The sequence below is a fragment of the Aaosphaeria arxii genome (genome assembly GCF_010015735.1).
Source record: "Aaosphaeria arxii CBS 175.79 unplaced genomic scaffold BU24scaffold_13, whole genome shotgun sequence".
In the NCBI taxonomy this organism is placed as follows: Eukaryota; Fungi; Ascomycota; class Dothideomycetes; order Pleosporales; genus Aaosphaeria; species Aaosphaeria arxii.
The window spans coordinates 811590-830092 of NW_022983486.1; the positions used below are offsets into that span (position 1 = coordinate 811590).

General features: G+C 48.3%; 6 protein-coding genes across 6 annotated transcripts; 3 read left to right on the top strand and 3 right to left on the bottom strand.

The window, feature by feature from the left end:
• The first annotated feature begins 329 nt into the window (after positions 1-329).
• Positions 330-2388, top strand: BU24DRAFT_497230 (MFS general substrate transporter). Its single transcript, XM_033534251.1, has 5 exons — positions 330-908; positions 966-986; positions 1045-1109; positions 1188-1777; positions 1827-2388. The coding sequence occupies exons 1-5, from the start codon at positions 718-720 to the stop codon at positions 2376-2378; spliced, it is 1419 nt and encodes a 472-aa protein (XP_033377981.1). The 5' UTR covers positions 330-717; the 3' UTR covers positions 2379-2388.
• Positions 2389-2857: 469 nt separating this feature from the next.
• On the bottom strand, positions 2858-4745 carry BU24DRAFT_444985 (ClpP/crotonase; the record flags this gene model as incomplete). Its single annotated transcript, XM_033530671.1, has 2 exons — positions 4175-4745; positions 2858-4123 (listed from the first exon to the last, which is right to left on the bottom strand). Exons 1-2 carry the CDS (start codon positions 4664-4666, stop codon positions 2858-2860), a joined length of 1758 nt encoding a protein of 585 aa, XP_033377982.1. The 5' UTR covers positions 4667-4745.
• Positions 4746-4885: 140 nt separating this feature from the next.
• Positions 4886-7392, top strand: BU24DRAFT_473819 (uncharacterized protein). The gene is made up of 4 exons (XM_033532812.1): positions 4886-5161; positions 5216-5547; positions 5604-6013; positions 6068-7392. Exons 1-4 carry the CDS (start codon positions 5112-5114, stop codon positions 7250-7252), a joined length of 1977 nt encoding a protein of 658 aa, XP_033377983.1. The 5' UTR covers positions 4886-5111; the 3' UTR covers positions 7253-7392.
• Positions 7393-9051: 1659 nt separating this feature from the next.
• BU24DRAFT_444987 (hexose transporter-like protein) lies at positions 9052-11011 on the bottom strand (the record flags this gene model as incomplete). Its single annotated transcript, XM_033530672.1, has 8 exons — positions 9052-9234; positions 9296-9507; positions 9556-9818; positions 9871-10140; positions 10202-10463; positions 10514-10693; positions 10747-10818; positions 10873-11011. 8 exons carry the CDS (start codon positions 11009-11011, stop codon positions 9052-9054), a joined length of 1581 nt encoding a protein of 526 aa, XP_033377984.1.
• Positions 11012-13061: 2050 nt separating this feature from the next.
• BU24DRAFT_428544 (feruloyl esterase B precursor) lies at positions 13062-14977 on the bottom strand. The gene has a single exon (XM_033529504.1). The coding sequence runs from the start codon at positions 14905-14907 to the stop codon at positions 13219-13221; it is 1689 nt and encodes a 562-aa protein (XP_033377985.1). The 5' UTR covers positions 14908-14977; the 3' UTR covers positions 13062-13218.
• Positions 14978-16146: 1169 nt separating this feature from the next.
• Positions 16147-17863, top strand: BU24DRAFT_473823 (taurine catabolism dioxygenase). The gene is made up of 4 exons (XM_033532813.1): positions 16147-16692; positions 16745-16854; positions 16903-17069; positions 17122-17863. Exons 1-4 carry the CDS (start codon positions 16458-16460, stop codon positions 17729-17731), a joined length of 1122 nt encoding a protein of 373 aa, XP_033377986.1. The 5' UTR covers positions 16147-16457; the 3' UTR covers positions 17732-17863.
• Positions 17864-18503: the final 640 nt, after the last annotated feature.

An 18503-nucleotide genomic window follows, 5' to 3' on the forward strand; every position in this document is an offset into this window, starting at 1 on the left:
ATTAACTCAAGGGCAGTTTTCGTGACCGGATCACATCTTTCAAAGTATTTCGCCAGCTGACCTACTCGGGATGCTTCAAGCGAATTGTCGCCTCCATCTGATACTTCCATTTCATTCTCGTCATTAATCGATGAATCGCGAGTGTACAAGTAGGGTATGGAAGGTAAGCGAGGGAGTCCGGGGCCTTCACCGTGACTAATAGTGAGATACTCGCCTCTAGCTCCCTCCCAGCATTGCCCTTGAGCCGGGGGATGCACTCGTTACGAGAGACACGGTGAGCTTCCCCATCTGCTTCAGCCGCCTGCTCCAGTGTACGCCTTTGCTGTAGAGGAGTGTCTCCAGTGTAACCCATGCGTTCTACCCAATCGCTGCATTTCCCCTGAGTCGCTTGTTTTGTTTCCAAGTCCTATATCCGGATAGTACCTACGTAAGGCACTTGCGGAGACGTGAAATGACGGGGTACGCCAGAGTTAGGCCGTTAGTCTCTGGGGAATCTAAACCTTTTTGGTTTTCTGCCTTCTCACACATCCTCCCAAATCTTGATATCGAGCCATTCTCTATAAATCTCCATCATAGCAGCACCTTTTCATTTTCGATGTTTTGCCAGATACTCATTTGATCCATCTTCCTGTCGACTTTCTTTACTATTCTCTCGGAGTAGAGTTCTGTTCACCTAATTACAGTCTACCTTTCGACAGGAATAGTTGAAAGAGGACGATGTCGTCTTCGCCATCTTTGGAGGCTGTGGCGGTCAACACAAAGGACATGGATTCCGCAAAGCACATCGAGGAGGCACAAGGCCAGGGATGGACCGCAGAAGAGGAGAAGAAGCTCGTCAGAAAGATTGACATGTTCTTGATGCCTACCATCTTTCTGATGTACCTCCTGTCTTACATGGACCGAACAAAGTAAATTGCCTTCCGATCATCTTGGGTGTTGTATTTTGCTAACAGTATTCGCTACAGCATTGGAAATGCCAAAATTGCGTACGTTGCCTCCGTTTGGCCCCTGTTCGAAATGACGCAAAACTAATCATCTTTACAGTGGAATGGCTGATGACCTTCATCTCACATCTGGACAATACAGTATCGCACTCGTGGTTTTCTTCAGTAAGTGCCGATTTTCCTGCCTTGAAGCCGCTGGTGAGACTGTTGATGGAACGGGATGGATCTAACGCAAAACCACAGTCGGATATGTCGTTTTTGAGCCTCCTTCCAACATGATCCTCGTGCGAACACGTCCCCCTGTTTATTTGTCGACTATCATGGGCATTTGGGGAATGCTTACCATGGTGATGGCTGCGATTCATGACTTCAAGCATCTCGTTGTCCTTCGTGTCTTGATCGGTGTGGTTGAGGCCGCATTTGCGCCCGGTATCCTTATGATCATCTCTTCCTGGTACAAACGGGAGGAGCAGTCAAAGCGATTCGGTATCTACATCTGCGCTGCCATCCTGTCTGGTGCCTTTGGTGGAATCATTGCTGGTGCCATCACAGGTGGACTTGAGGGCGCTCATGGCATCCGCGGATGGCGATGGCTGTTCATCGTTGAGGGAGCTGCAACCGTTGGTTGGGCTTTCTTCGCCGGCTTCCTTCTGCTCGACTTCCCAGCTCAGTGCAGGTATATGAATGAGCGAGAGAAGTACATTGCCATCACCCGCCTCCAAGAAGGTGGTGTCACCACACGCACCGAGGACACCCCCAAGATGAGCAAGAAACAAGTCTTCAAGACCGTCCTCACAGATTGGCGTCTCATTGGTTTCGTCATTGGATACATGGTATGTATCTGAACTATCGCACTGGAGACATGATGTTAACAAAGTTTAGGTCATTGTTGGATCCTCAACGCTCTCCTACTTCTACCCTACTCTCGTCAAGGGCCTTGGATACACAAGCACCGTACAGGCTCAGTACATGACTGTCCCCATCTATGCGGTTGCCTTCGTCTGCACCGCGATTTCGGCATACTTCTGCGACCGCATTCCCAAGCACCGCGGTTTGGTCATTGCATCCTGGCTCACTTTCTCTCTCATTACATCGATCCTCGTGTGCTGCATCTACAACTTCACAGCCCGTTACGTCCTTCTGGTTCTCATGGCAGCCGGATTGTGGGCATCCAATGCCATCTCTCTGTCGTACGCCAGTGCATCGTTTGGAGATATGGAGCCGGAGGTTCGCGCAATCGCATTGGCGACCGTCAATGCTCTGGGAAATTTGGCTCAGATCTACGGAGCTTATTTGTTCCCTAGTGATGACGCTCCCAAATATCTGATGGGTTTTGGAGTCATCTCAGGCATGCTTGGAGTCGGCGTTTTCACCTACCTCTTTATGCACTATATGCTCCGCAAGAAGGAAGGACTTGGATTCTGGAGGAATTAGATCCTACGACGCTAGGAAAATGGAATCCCCCCCTACTTGGGCTATTTCCAAGTAGCTAAGAAGAAGTCTAGGAGATGTCGATGTAATCTAGATAAACAATCTATGTATTGAAATTTGGTTAAATTCCAAGGCCAGCAGCTACTGTGAAACTTGCGCGTGTAATCTTCAGCCTGCACTCTGCCAAATAATTGATACGATATTGCATGAAAAATTTCTCACATTCTGGCTTTAGGGGTCTGTTCTGGCCATCGTTCACCCCTATCGAGCATACCACCGATACGGCAGCGACAAGATCCGGGTCCGAGTGTCAGACTTGGGCAATATCAAACAGCCGACAACCTTATTCCATTCATTCCCAGGGAAATCGTCATCCGTTCAACACAATGTCTCTTTTTCCTAGCCTCGTTTATAGCTTGCTTAGCATCTACACAGTCTTGCACTCTGCCCGAGTGAATCACTCTACTATCAATACACACTGATTACGCAAAAACTGGACTGAGTTTGCCAGAAACTCTTTGAGCGACTCTTTCAGGCAACAGGCTTTCGTACACATGCAGTACCCATTCAGCACATACTCTCCGTGTATAAGCAGGATCAATGATCTCCTCGATGCCAAAGTGATTGGCCGTACGCACCGGGTTCATCAATCGTCGGTATTCGTTCTCGAGCTCCTTGTATCGTTCCTCACGCTTCTCATTCCCATGCTTACGCTCAATCTCCTTTAGTTCATAGGAATGCCCTACCTCGATACCCCCCTCGAGCGGAAGAGAACCCCACAAGCCTGACGGCCAGCCTACCCGCATCCGAGGATCCCGACAGTCCAGCATCACGCCGCCCGCAACGCCGTAGACTCGCCGCACAATGACAGAGAAGACGGGCATGGTGGTACTATAATATGTCGTAGCCAGGGTTATGCCATGCCGCATGGTAGCCGTTCGTTCCGCGACCGTGCCGATGGCGTAGCCAGGCACATCAATGAACTGTACCAGAGGGATATTGAACACATCGAGGAACTTGAGCATGCGGGCAATCTTCTGAGAGCCCAGCGCGTCGAGTGCACCGGCATTGACCTCGCAGTTCAGGGATACAATGCCGACGGGCTTTCCTGCGAATCGAGCCAGTCCGACGATGGCTGTCGTGCCCCAGAGCGCACCGATTTCGAAGAAGGAGTCGCGGTCGACTACTTCTGTGATGATCTTGCGCGGGTTATACATGCGGTTTCGGGCTCGAGGGATGATTGATCGCAACATTTCGGATTCACGATCTATCGGATCGTTGCATGGGATCGTTGGAGGCATCTTCGTGCCGCAGTCAGGGAGGAAACTCAATACAGTACGCATCTGTTCGAAGCATCCCGCCTCGTCTGGAGCCAGGTTGTCGATTGTTCCGTTCGTACAATGCATGGAAGGCCCCCCAAGATCAGTAAACGATAAGCCTTCTTCGAAGGTTGCGTTCTTGACAACGTTTGGGCCTGCATTGAAGAGCGAGCCAATATCGCCAGCCATGACAGAGAAGTGGCAGGCGACAACGCGAGCAGCACCAAGCCCAATGGCTGGCCCAACAACGGCGCCTAGGTTCGGAATTCCCATGTTCAATTGTTGGACTACTTGTGTGAACGATGGAAGCGGAGGTACATAAGAGAAGCCTGAAGTTCGGATGGTAGTGACAGATCCACCGCCAGATGAACCGTCCACAAGTTTTACAATTGGTATCTTGAGCGCTATGGCGAGCTTCTCCATATAAATCTTGACATGCTCTTAGTATGGAATCTGGACCACAGGAAATGGGAAACCTACTGTTTTGTCCATCAGGGCGCCATCTGCGTGGCCAGCTCTAATCGAGAAGTCGTCCGCTGTAAACACGATTTTCCGTCCTCTTAACCTGCCGAAACCCTGTACATTATTTGAAGGCGTATACTCGACAGGTTCCTCTTTCAATGGGCCTAATTGCTTCCATTGAACAGTACCGCTTACACTTCCCACCTCTTGAAAACTCCCCGGGTCGAGCAATTGCTCAACGCGCTCCCTTACCCATAGCTTCCCTGCTTGCTTTTGCCGGACATAACCCCGATTGCTTGGATCCGGGGTCGCCGCTATCTTCTGTAGAGACGATATCTGGCCGAGTATATCGGAGTAATCAGCTGGAAGATCTGGCTCTGTTCCTTTCCGTCGGCGACGTTGAGTCGTCTTTGCTGGAGCTATATGCGAGGAAACCTGAGCCAATCGATCTTTGGCCTTATCGGAAGAAGGCGTCTGCGCGTCCTCGGTTGATTTCTTTTCGGCAGTCATTGTGATATGCAAGATAGATGCCAATGAATTAATTTGAGAACTTAGGAGCTCATCATGGTTATCATATTATTAGTACCGGTTACAGCTGTGGACGGGGAACGGTACTGGCCGATGACGAGGTGTGGGGAAGTTGGGGAACGAACCGAGGCTCAAATGTGCCTGGTACCAATCCCCTCCTCCAGATCAACAACATGCGTTCCGGATCACATTAGGTACAGTTTAAGACGTTATGTTTACAATATCTCCGTAACTCATCTTTCAAGACCAGCATTCTCATTGTCTGGGGAAGTACAGTATCAATTCGGACTGCACTTGACATAATTTGAGATTATTCGCGCCACAATTTCGACTCTTCGCCTCGAGTCATTTACTAGTATACTATTCGAAAGAGCATTCGGATCTGTCTTCTATCCACTGTGTCTAGATACATGACTGCAAGCCCAGAATGGCTCAACAATCAGAGAGACCCATCCGACGACTTCTCGTAGCTAATCGGTCTGTTACAACGTTCCAATGACATCGATGACCATCCGCTAAAATTATCTATAGGGGAGAGATTGCGACAAGAATCATCTCATCCGTGCGCGAGCTCGGAATCGAGTCTTTCGCAATTTATGTGAGCGGCGATGTATCGCATGCCTTGAAAGCAAACCACGCCATCGAGGTGTCGGCGGCCGATTTCATGAACATTCAAGCGCTCATCAGTATTGTTACGCAACATGGCATCGATGCCGTGCATCCTGGCTACGGATTTCTATCAGAATCCGAGGACTTTGCTAAGCAAGTCTGGGAACAGACCGGAGCTGTTGTTATCGGTCCAGGGTGGGAGATCTTGGAGAGGACTGGAGATAAGTTGAAGGCGCGTTCACTCGCAGAAGAATGTAAGCAAGACCATCCACTGTGTGATAATTACTTTGACAGAACCTAACATCTGCAGGCAACGTGCCCGTCTGTCCGGCGCTGAAGACGCCAACTAACAATGTCGAACATGTTCGTGAATTTGCCACAAAAGTCGGCTACCCCATCATGGTAAAGGCCGTTGATGGCGGTGGCGGGCGCGGTATACGGCTTATCAAGGATGAAGACTCGCTGCCCTCGGCAGTAAAACGCGCGGCAGAAGAGAGTCCGTCGAAACAAATTTTCGCTGAGAAGGCTGCCATAAACGGATTTCGCCATGTCGAAGTCCAGGTCATTGGCGATGGTACGGGAAATGTCACTCATTTGTGGGAGAGAGAATGCAGCATCCAAAGAAGATACCAGAAAATCGTCGAGTTTGCACCCAGCCTTGTCAAAGATCGGCAGATTATCGCTACCGTAATTCAAGATGCTCTCAGAATGGCCAAGCATGTAAGATGTACATGTCATTTCGGCCAAAATACTGTGCTGACGAGAATATTGCAGATTCGATATCGTTCTCTTGGAACGTTTGAGTTCCTTGTAAACCCCAATACAAAGGAGCATTTCTTCCTTGAAGTCAATCCAAGACTACAAGTAGAACACACCGTAACCGAGTCGATATCAATGGCAGACATCGTCAGAGCTCAAATTCTCCTTGCTCAAGGTTCTTCACTAGCAGATTGCGGTTTACGAAATGAAATTCGTGATCCTCTGCTCCCGCCACGAGCTCACTCAATCCAGCTGCGAATCACTGCAGAAAACGTGCACAGTGATTGGTCGCTATCGATCGGAAAGATCACCTCGTTCCAATTCCCCACCGGGAACGGAATCCGTGTGGACACGCATCTGGTAGCTGGGCATCAATCCATTGTATCGGCAGACTTCGATAGTCTGATAGCAAAGCTCATCATCACAGCCTCCTCGTGGCCAGATGCTGTCAGAAAGGCATCAAGGGCACTTGACGACACCCTAATAGTAGGAGTAAAAACGAACGTCGACATGTTACGCGGTATCGTCGCACATCCTGATTTCTTAGCAGGAAACTGTGACACGCGATGGCTGGAGACGAACCACTCCGGACTGCTCAGTTTGGGATGCGATCATAAATTACCAGCACCTTCGATACCCCAAAAGGAGCTCAGCCAACATTCATCTACTGCACCTGCCGTAGCAGCTGCGAACGTGACGTTCCGTAAAGGGGATGCTTGGGAACTGGCCCTTACCTCTCCATCAGATGCTCGAAATGACTCTGCACGACCATATCATCTGGAGCTTACGCGCGTCTTACGAAATGAATTTCCACAATCCCTTGTAGCAGAGCTTCTATTCACATCACCAGCCACGAGCTCCATCGCCAAACCTCACAGTGTTCCCTACACAATCTCCCTTTCTGGTACATCTTCAAGTGCGTCAGCAGCAACATCGCATCATCGACGCGGCAACCCGTCGGATGGAAGTCATGTAATTATCCCGTTCCCAGGAAAGTTGGTAGAGGTCTTGGTGGACGAGGGCGACACGGTCAAGGAAGGCGATGTCATTTGTGTCGTGCAGCAGATGAAAATGGAACTGGAAGTGCGGTCACATCGAAGTGGGAGGGTAGGATGGATTATGGAGATAGAGGACGGAGAAGAGGTTGGAGAGGGGATGCTTGCCGCTGTAGTTGAGGGCGATTCAGCTGCTAAGCTTTGAATCAGCACTGCGGACGCGTTCGAAGCCATGGCAGTTAGACGGTACATGGAAGATCAATATTACTTGACCAGCTACATGGCAGCTCTCCGTTGCTGATGACATCATTTCGTTTGGTCGTCAAACCAAACGTAGCATTCACGCCGATCATAAGCGGGGAAAGTCATCGGAGTTTCAAGACTTGGTGCTAGACTATGTTTACCGGGATCTCCGCACATTTTTGGCTTACGAAAGTGGTAATGCGATGTCCCAAAAGACACTTACACCTAACCTTATTCTCATGTTTGGTTTCATTCAGTCAAAGCATGGTGTACATAGAATGCGAAGTCGTACGTAGTCAGTGTATCCGTAAGTCCCACCCCCGCGGGATATGTTGATCTCGGCTATAAGCGCGCAGATCATGTTGAACGTATCTACACGCTTATCCTACCCCAGTGCCTCTTCAGCTGACCATCTGTATCTCTGTGCTCTTGATATCAATGGTGTTTGCGTATGTCTACAATCGACTATCGTAATTTTCCCGGTGTCCGATGCTGTATCGTGTTTGAGATTCTGCACGCTCCGATGAGAGCCTGATGTACGACTTGTGACAGGACGCTATATAAAGCTTTCGTCAGACCATGACAGATTGCTCTAAATCCTTTCTTTCTCTCCGTTTCTTCATTTTAGTCGACATCATTTGGAGTGGTGGGGACGCACTTCGCTCCCACGCATTGATATCTCACTACGTGAGAAAACCGTCTGACTGAAGTAAGTTCTTTCCATTTTGCAGACTTTAATACACTGTATGGGCGCCTCTTTCCGAATTATTTGGAAACCCTCTTCACTGTTACGTTAGAGAACTCGTCGTTGCCTGCACCTTTATATCCACCTATGTGCCAGTTAACATTGATGTTGACCAATGCATGAGATTGTAGGACAAACACTAGGAATTGCCTTGGCATCGTTATTCATCGAGCATAAGACAACTTGATAAAGTATTGAATAAGATGGGAACATTCAAGGTGCAGCAAGTGAAGCGGGTCCCAAGGTATCCCGCCAACCCCCACGCCTCGAGATCAAGCGTGTTCTAACTAGACAGGCCTTCGCAAATCACTGAATACTTGTCCATCGAAATGGCAGTAAAGACTGCGAGATTTGACAGTGCTCCCGGAGATCAAGCACCCGAGTTGAAAGAACCTACTCCAAAGAATGATACTGAAGACACCACGGCCTTGAAGGTTCCTTCGAGGTTGACGACACTTCGACGTGCTTCTGGAGAGTGGCTTCAGGTTGTCGCATTCTTGGGAGGAGAAGAGAGCAAGTATCAGAAGAAAGCCAGATAATCACTGGACGTTTACCTGGTCTGTTCATGGATGTAGGCTATTACGGGTCTACCTGAACAGTTGAGAATCCAAGATGAGGCATGCTTGATGTACATTAAATTATTTCTTTTGTTCAAATAGACGCCTAGATATCACCTTACCCGAGTACCAAGATTTCCAAGATGGCATGTGACATGTTGTACAGAGGAAGTGATCGGTACCAAGTAAAAGGTACAACCGCGTCACAAGATCGCATCTGTGGAAGACGTGGGAAAATGCACACAAATTAAATTTGAGCTTTATTGGATGAATTTATATATTGCGAAGTCGAAGCTAGCGTGTAGTAGTGGGCCTCATCGGACTCATGTCATAATCGCGCAACGCGTCGAAAGCAAGTTGTCTTTAGAAGCATGGAAAGTCGCTCAAAACGAATAATGTCGGGGTATAACTTAAATTCCTCGGCCTGACCTAGAGTCTTGTTCATCCTCTTATGGGGTATTAGACACCCTTCCGTGGCACTGTAGCGTGGCGTCCGTCGTACACCCCGTTGTCCTCATGATGAATCTGCTTCTCGACCCTCATTGTAGCCTCGTCAGCGCGAGCCCTGTCTTCAAACAAGAAAGCAAGCTCTTCGAGTGTACGGCCGTAGGTTTCTGGGAACATAAAGTACACGAAAACGTTCTAATGCGCAGGTTAGTTTTCAACGGTTGCTCAACTGGTTTCAACGGAGAATGCCACATACCTCGAAAGCAAGCCAACAACAGTATGTAACAAGCCATTTCCACTGAATATTCTTTAGTCCGATAGGGTTGACAAATGTCGTAAAGAAACCCGCGCCTCTGCCGAAGAATTGGAAGATGGTGATGCCTTTTGCGCGCTGTGCGAAGGGGAAAAGCTCAACAAGATAAGTGTATGTAAGAGCATTGTACCCTATGTTATAGCAAGGACTGTAGGCTATTTTGCATTAGTTTCGTTTTTTCCCTGCAGGTTTGAGATACATACCGAAAATGAAGAAGATAGTGACCTTCGCTGCAGCAGCGCCTTTGTGTTCCATGAACTGCTGCATTGAGACAGTCCATCCTACATAGCAACAGAGTAGTGCTAGCGTGCAAGTCATGTACATGACTCGACGGGGAAATCGACGGACGAGCAAGGAGATACAGACGGCGTTAACTAGCGACCAGGAGTTGAGGCCGACGTTGAGCTTATTCTTGAAATTGGCATTGGTGTAACCAATCAACTTCAGGAGATCGTTAAGGTAGTAACTGCGGCTCAATTAGAGACAAAAATACCTCAAAAATGGTTAGAAATACTTACGAGATCAACGTGTTACCAGACCATTGTGTGAAGAGACCTAAAAATGAGCCGATGACAACACGCTTGCGCATTCCCGGTGTCGCAACCATCTCCCACCATGAACGCTGAGAATGTTCCAACTCAATCTTGATCGTTGTTTCGATTTGCGTCATCTCTGCTTTGACGAACTCGGAGTCGGGATTGCCTTCTGCGTGATATTTGACCAATATCGCGAAAGCCTCGTCTCGGCGATCTTTACTGATTAAGAATCGAGGGGACTCCGGGATCATGCTGAGAAGCGTTAACTAATTAGTCGACATACGTGTTTTCCGGGCCAGTCGAATGCACTTACAAGATGAATATGATCTGGATAAGGGAGGGTCCTGCTTGGAGAAGTGATGGGATTCTCCATGCCCAATCATTACCGATTTGCTGGGTTCCAAATGATATTCCTGCAGCAACCAACGAACCCACGAAGTACAAAGCGTTGAATAGCGATGTCATAATGGGTCGTTCTTTCGGATAAGCGAGCTCTCCCATCAAGGAGGAGCCTGCAATGATACAGTACGGGATTCCGAATCCCAGGAACCAACGCGCTATGATATACATTGCAGCTGTGGCCCGTTCAGTGAGCCATCCAGGAAATGTGTTACGAGATACTTACGGCCATTGGAAAAGGCCTGCAGAAATGCTCCGAAGACCATAACCCATGATCCGAAAAATATGGCCCATCGACGACCAAACTTGTCGTTTACAAACGGAACGAATGGCAATGCACAAATGGCACCTAGATTGTAGGCCGCGGAAATTATGCCCAATAAGGCGCCTTCCGGGTGTTCAAAGTCTTTTTATTATTAGTAGGCAACATAAAAAACGATAACATGTGGTATAGCTTACACGTTTGCCAGTGATTTGAGATCTGTACAGTGTTAATCATCTGGGAATCAAATCCAGATGTCATCTCAATTCCTACCCAAGGTCAGCTTTTGTCTTCACCTATTTTCCAAGGGGGCGCTTATATACCAATACATGTTGGCAAGAGAAGCATGTAAAGCACTCTTAGATTCTTCTTTCTGTACCATGGTGTCTTGTCTTCCTGAACCAAACGGGTCAGGACGGGCTCCGCCTGGTTCGACTGTGCAGCGGTACCAACGGGCGCCATGGTGAGGTTGTCAAGATGATGTCCCAAAGTAGAGAGGCTGACAAAGACGTGAAGGGAGCATGAAGGCAAAGTAAGCACAACCACCAGCACTAGGAGTGGGCTTCGTCGACCTTAATATGTCCCAGTGAATGGGGATACGCCCTCCTTGGCAGGATGCACGAGTAATTTACCCCAGCCGGGATGCTCGCATTCGTGGATGACATTGAACTGATTTTCCCCAGGTTAATGGCCAACAATAGGGACATCCCCGCGTTCTGACATCTTTTCGGACTTGGAGCAATATGAAAACAATACCCGCAGTGCCTCGTATGGCCAATCATCGGCCAGCTTTGAGAAGCGCGTTGCGGTGCGAGGTCCAATATACAACCAGCTAGGGTTCCCACGATCTGCAGTGTACGCATTGTTACATGTAGGTCAGTCCAGGATCCGTACCCAAGGGAGACATAACCAGCGATGGGAATGCCATCCAGAACAATGACAGAAGAATCAAGCACGAATACGAGAATCAAAACAGTCTACAGCAGTCACTCATCGGTTTTGGTGCAGGGCGGGCACTCGGCCCGGTACCCGCCATTTGCTAAGTTAAGAGTGTGTACAAGAAAGCTAAGTCCCTAAGACCCGAGGAATTTAGTAACTCGTAAAGTCGGCAGTCAGAAGCAGTGTCAAGACGGAGCGGCGTAGTAGGGAATCAAACACCAACCTCGCCGAGCGAACGGGCAGGCGACAGCCCACCAGATTACGCCTGGTTGGCTGCGCCGCAGGTTTGGAAGGCAACACAGATCCTTGAACGTTCCCATGCCCGCACGTCGCAATGCGCGCTACCAATAGAAAGGGACGCTGACGCTACGAACTGGGTATCGAGAGTGCAGCTCAAGATGAACCAAGATGGCTAAATTGCTTCGACAGGGCGCGTGGCATCCTGCCTCGCTGGGCTCGCGTGCCCGACACGAGACTCCAGCCTATCACCGCCTGTCTACCCATAGCGAGGACCAGTGGGCGAAAACGTCCAGTATTGCGTAGGAAAACAAACCCTGTGAGCAGCTGAGTGCGTTGCATTTTATTAGTCAAGGATCGTGACTATTACTCGTGAGATGTAAGTTGTAACTACGGAGAACTTCCACCGCAGAAATGTTGCCTAGGAGGACGGTTCGTATTGCTGATGCATCTCTCTTACCACCATTAATCGTCGCATCCATACCAGAATTGAAAGGCTTAAAGAGTCCCATAAGAGGTCTGAAAGTGCTTGGTCTCATGTGCTGTAGCCAAATACCATGGCACAGTGGATGTATAGTACCTCGATGACATCCCATATCGGGCCCGACCTGCACGCCTATGATGAGTATGTAGTGCTAAAGAATCTTTATCTTTTACGCAGAATACACTCGGGAAGGACCTTTTTATTTTTCGAAAGAACATTCGTACGGAGCATTGCAGGATTAAAACTGTGCGCTTCCACACAATCTAACAACGTAAGACATAAGTCCAAATCAAGTAGTCTGCCGGTCTTGAGAAGTTCTACTGGCCCCAGTTCCAGCTTCAGGTGCATTATCACAAAGCCATAATACTTGCGAACAATGAGCAACGATCTATACGCGAACGAAGATTCAAATATGCAATGTATACGGTATATCCTTCGAACGGAGTCACTACTTGACTTTCCATCGAAGCATCGATGCTTCAAGTAACACTTTAAGTTATAAGTATGAGCTAAGTCATGGGACCATTATATCTGAAGCGATCTCTAATGGATGTTTGTTTTGTTTGTGGATGCCGCTTTAATATATCCCTCACTGTTCTGAAACATCCTCTCGTTCGGTCATATCAATCTGACCTAAGTTGAGGTACCTTGTTATTTCAGCTGGAGGACCAAACGTCAAGCGACTTCTTACTTGACAGAAGGGCAGGAGTAGCCTATCTCTTATGTTCTAGATAATAAGAAATGGTGTGAGGAACTCTAATCGACCTCCACCCGCATGCTGCAGGACATGCACCACTCAGACAGACCACCAGGCTTCTAGATAAATTTCACACAATTGGTTTGTCTGAAAATGCAGGAAGAACAGGCGATTCAATATTTCTGGATAACGTTTTAGTCTAGCATAGTCTGCAGAAATATCACTTTTGTCCCATTCACAGCTGCCTATCCTCTAGTATGTCGTTGCTCCTTCAATGGCCATTATTGAAGTGTATGCTTGGTCCCTGTGATTTCAAGTAACTTTCAGCCCTAGTCCTAATGCTGCTTGCTCAATTCGATCCTTGAAGCCCCCCAAGAAGCTTCCATGGTTCTCCAAAGTCTCTTCCTCATCCTCTCCCCCTTCGCAGCTCCAGCTGCTTGCTCGTTTGACGTCGCCTAGACCCATATATTTGATCGTTTTAGGATAGAGGCAAAGATCCCTTGTGATCAGCTCCCCCTCTGCATCCACTGTCTCCGCTTGGAGTGTCTCCGGTATTTCTCCATTCTCGACCCAGTCAACCAATTGCGCAAGAGGGTCCTTGGGTGCTGCACCTGGACCGAATCCACAATGCTCGACGCCTGGTGCAAGGAACAAGCGGAAAAACTCATTGACTGCCTTTGCTCCGCCAAATTCCAACCCCAATCTCTCCCAGTATCCAGTGCTAAGCTTGTACGGGATGTTGGGGTCATTTATGCCATGCCAGCTGATAAACTTGCCACCAGCATCACGGAACGCGGTCAGACCTGTATCATATGAGTCGAGAAGCCATCCATGTTGCTCGCTTGTCTGTAATATGAGACCAAGGTATTCGGCGTATGATAGTTTGGAGGCGTTGAATGCTGGGTCCTTCACGAGTACAGTCCGTGGCCAGACGTCCAACATCGCAGATGGATGTGAGGTGCGGACGCCATCGGCATCGATCGTGACGTTCATCAAAAAGTTTTCGGATAGTCCATAAGGATAACCGGGTGTTATATTCTCCCCAAAAAGCGTTGATGGTCCTTCTCGGATTCTTTTCACAACACTCGCTATTTTCTGTGTGATCGTCACCTCGTATGAGCCACATTGAATCTTCTTGCCAACGAAGGTTGCTGGATCAAAGTTGCATGCGTCCGGATCTCCAATGATTCCATCAATGGCTCCATCGACCAGATCACATTCCTCCACAGCTTTGGCATCGAACCATGCCATTTCGCAATTGCTGATGAGGATGTTTTCGTCACTCATGACAACTTGAGGCCATATGGCACCCATCGCAGTTTTCGCAAATTTGAGAGCAGGGGCACTCGCCATGATACCATCAACAAGGCCGGGATATTTTTGGGCCAGAGCGAACCCGTGACGCCCTCCCTGGGAGCAGCCGGAATAATACGAATGGTGCGGCTTCTTGCCATAGTATTGCTCTGCTATACTTTTGCCGACATGGACTTCGTCTGCTATACTGCGGGAAGCGAAGTTCTGGAGCAGAGGCCAATTTATGCTCTTATCGGGATTGAGGACCCAGTCCGCTGACAAGAAATCCGGCGGATGTCCACCATCAGTCGAGGCCGCAGCATATCCATCCTTCAAAGGGTAACCCAACGTGAAATCGAACATGCCTGTGGCGAAAGCGCCGCCTCCAGTAGCTTGAAAGCGTCCATTCCATGCATCGCGAGAGATTGGCAGCCAGGTCTCAACAAGAACTTTGTCATCGGCTCCAGGATGGGTCAAATACACTTTGACCTCACAGTAATCCAGACCCGAAACAGGCGGCAGGACCGGTGTTGCTGTTCTTGTCGTGACATTGAGCTTCTCCTCGGCTGTGATGGACAATACTTTGGCGCCTGGTACCACCGGAGCTGAGAACGTTGACGTTTCGCAGACTAGCTTGGTCGACTCCTCATCGGCAATTACATGCCCCAGTGATGAGAGAAAGATCCATAGCGGAGCACTTGATAGCATTGTGCTTGTCGTCTCCAGATGAAGAAGTGATATTCACGATACAGAACTATACCGTGAGCCGTTGTAAAAGATACCAGTTGGCAGTTGTCGGTTTTCCCCACCATGCTTGTGCGTCACAGCCAATCAGCACTAACCGAATGGAGCCGTGTATTGCGAACTTCTCTCACACTGCCACAGTAATCATTTCTGTAGGCCTCTCGAGCCTAATTTCTTCTAGCCTTGAGTGAGGTTGTATAGACTGAGCGCAAAAGGCTTCCACTTGCGCAATAATGAATTAATGCAGCATTAAATTGTCTCAGATTTGCGCGCCTCCACTGACCTTTGACGCATTGCAGCCATGGACTCTTTACCAATTGTTCGTACGAAAGTCCACCTCGAGCCGTAATGGTATACCTCGAAAGTAACAGCACGTGACAGCAGGCCATGTACGCGGTACTTGCAGGCGAAGATATGATCGGATTCCACGGTATGTTTTTGGGCTAGACATGGCTGTGAATTGCAACACTGCAGCAGTCATAGGCGAACTGGAAAGACGCAGAATGAATTCTGGCCGGTAGTGGCGGCCAGTGAAAGCTAGAATTCAAGTGTAGAGATCCTCATCCATTATACTGCGTTCTCCAAAATGGTCGTCGGAATAGTCACGGACTATTTGCGTTGCAGAAGATTAAATCTAGATAGAGGTTGCTATATCTAATTACTGAGAATGGGAATCTTCGGAGCGATCTTGTCGTAGTTTGCTACTAACTCAAGATCAATAAAGAACACCAATTGCGTATCCTGCTAACCATGTATCTCACTGACAACACTTTGAATTGATCCAATCATGACAAGTCTACAGATGGGTGGAACTTTGATGGTGACAAATCAAGAGCATCGATTGATAGGTCTGTAAGATCCTTGGTTGAAGGAGCTTGCAGGTTGACAGCTACAATGGTGAGATTATTTTCAGGAGACTAGTTCCCAGAAGTACAAAAGGCCATGTTCCGTTTTCTAGAAACGCTCAAAAAGATGTCTAGGAACGAACAATCCCATGGGCGCATACTACAGGTCTTTTATGCTGTCGACCACGTTGCTAGGGCCACTGATTAAAGCACCTTTCCTGGCTATGAATTATATCCCTTCAGAGTTTATACTGGTCATTTAGATCAAGCTTGCTGAATCATTTATCTTATATTAAGTGACCAAGATGGACGTACGCTACATAGTTATCACCTGAACTGATAATAATCAAACGCGGGGTTCACACCTTTGACGCAAGAAACGGAAATCGCACACCATATGGCGCGGCATCGCCAAACACAATATGACAAACACTTGTAACCTATAAAGTTCTGACTTCACACTGCCGCTTCCTGCACTGTCAGTTTGGCTCTGTTGTTACATATCACGCCATTCAACAGTTATTCTGGCGACATGCGGGGATGGACGATAAGGGAGCCGAGATGGATATAAAATGGTCGCAACTGTCCCAAAGATGTTGTCACAGCAAGATTATCAATTAGAAACTGCCAGACATTTTATCTTTCAGCCTGAAAAGACTTGTTATCATTATGGCCCCCCCTGCAGCAGACACAGATCTAGCTGTTCGCCCTGTCGAGACCGTCACAAAGCTTCCAAGCAAGGTTGAAAGCAGCTCTCTTTTGAAAGGCCCTCTGAAGTCGTCTGGTTCGCTTGACCAGTATGAACACTTTCAAGCTACTCCGGTCATAGGAGAAGAGTTTCCTTCTCTTCAGCTCAGTGACATCTTGTCCGATGACAATAAGATTAGAGATCTTGCTATTTTAGGTAAGGAAAGAATGGCCAAATTGTATCAATCAAGTACTGACCGTAGAACTAGTATCACAACGTGGTGTTGTGTTCTTCCGAAACCAGAATCTAGAGATCGAGGACCAGAAGATTCTCGGCCAGAAACTTGGCGAGTTGACTGGCAAACCAGAAACTTCAAAGGTGCGTGAACTATGGTTGGAGCAATATTCATATACTGAAGAGGGCTAGCTTCATCGTCACGCCTTGAGCAACAGCAAGCGAGGCATCGCAGTAGACGAAAATGGAAAGTTGGACGATGAGGTATCAGTGATCTCCAGTGAGCAAAACCGGACTTACTACCAAGACCGCTTTAGCTTCAACTCTAAGAGGATTGCCAGCGAAGGATGGCACGCTGAGTATGTCATTTTTGAGCCTTCAATTATAGTGGCATACTGAGCAGATGTCTAGTATAACATTCGAGCGCATCCCATCCGACTACGCTATTCTGAAGATCCACACCCTTCCAACTGACGGGTCGGGAGGTGACACTCTATGGGCATCCGGCTACGAGGCCTACGACCGCCTTTCACCACCATGGCGTGCATTTGCCGATTCGCTAACTGCCACCCACCATCAGCCAAACTTCAATCGCGTTGCGAAGCAATTCGGAGCCGAGCTCATCTCAGACGATCGCGGGGCACCAGAGAACACAGGTCTTGATTTTCAAGCATCGCACCCAGTCGTCAGAACCAATCCTGTCACTGGTTGGCGAAGTCTCTTCGGAGCCGCCCACCAGGTCGAGAAAGGCTGGATTGATGGCGTCACTGAGAGGGAGAGTGACATTATCAAGCAGTACTTCCTGCAACTCATCACTGAGAATCATGACTTGCAGGTTCGTTTCAAGTGGGGCAAGAATGACCTGGCTATCTGGGATAATCGAAGTGTTTTCCACACAGCTACTAATGACTACGAGGGAAAGCGTCAAGGAAATAGGGTCGTCAGTTTGGGCGAGAAGCCTTACTACGACCCAGCAAGTGTTTCGAGACGCGAGGCACTCAGTGCAGCGAAGACCAATTGATAGGTCCGTTTCCATCTCTTTTAGAGGACTTCTATAGTTAATAAACTTGGCAACAAATGTGACTATCCCGCACTCTTGTCGTATGATTCTTTTGGAAAGAGATTGAGCGAACCGGCGGTTTATGCTTTCCAGTGTCTAAAATCATCAACCAAGTGTATGTCTTATAGAGAAAACATGAAATTCCAAGTGATGCCTACACCTTGTATGAGCAATACATTGATAAAGGATCAGCGTTTATAGAAGGCTAAGGGCATCACTGGTGTCTTAGTGGTACGTGAACGGCTTTCGTGTGCGAAGAGTCCAAGCCGAATCGGACCATATCGGAATTAACAAGAATATAAGAGACGAGGCGAGGACTAAATTGCCTTTTCTTTTGCATAGTTTCGAACCCTTTCTTGATCGGACTTCCCTTTTTTCAGTTTCAATAGACATCGCTCTAAATAGTTTGCATTGCATTGACCTTCGCGGCTTCAGCTCTGAGCACGCGGGAATTGCTCGTATTCCCGTGCATGCGAATATGAGGTTTTTGTTTGATGCGCAGCCGGATCTGGGGAGACCTCCCATGACACCTAGGGCTATGAAGCCTTCTCATCCATGGAGATTGTGAACAGCAATTCCACAAACACCCAAGAGCCTCTCGGAGAGGGATTTGATGCTTGATTCATATATCAAATTCCGGCCAGTATCCCTCACCGGCACCCGCACAAAAGAATCTCAGACCATTCTTCCCAATCGATCCAGCATCTCCAGATCGCCTCCGTGGGATAGAAAT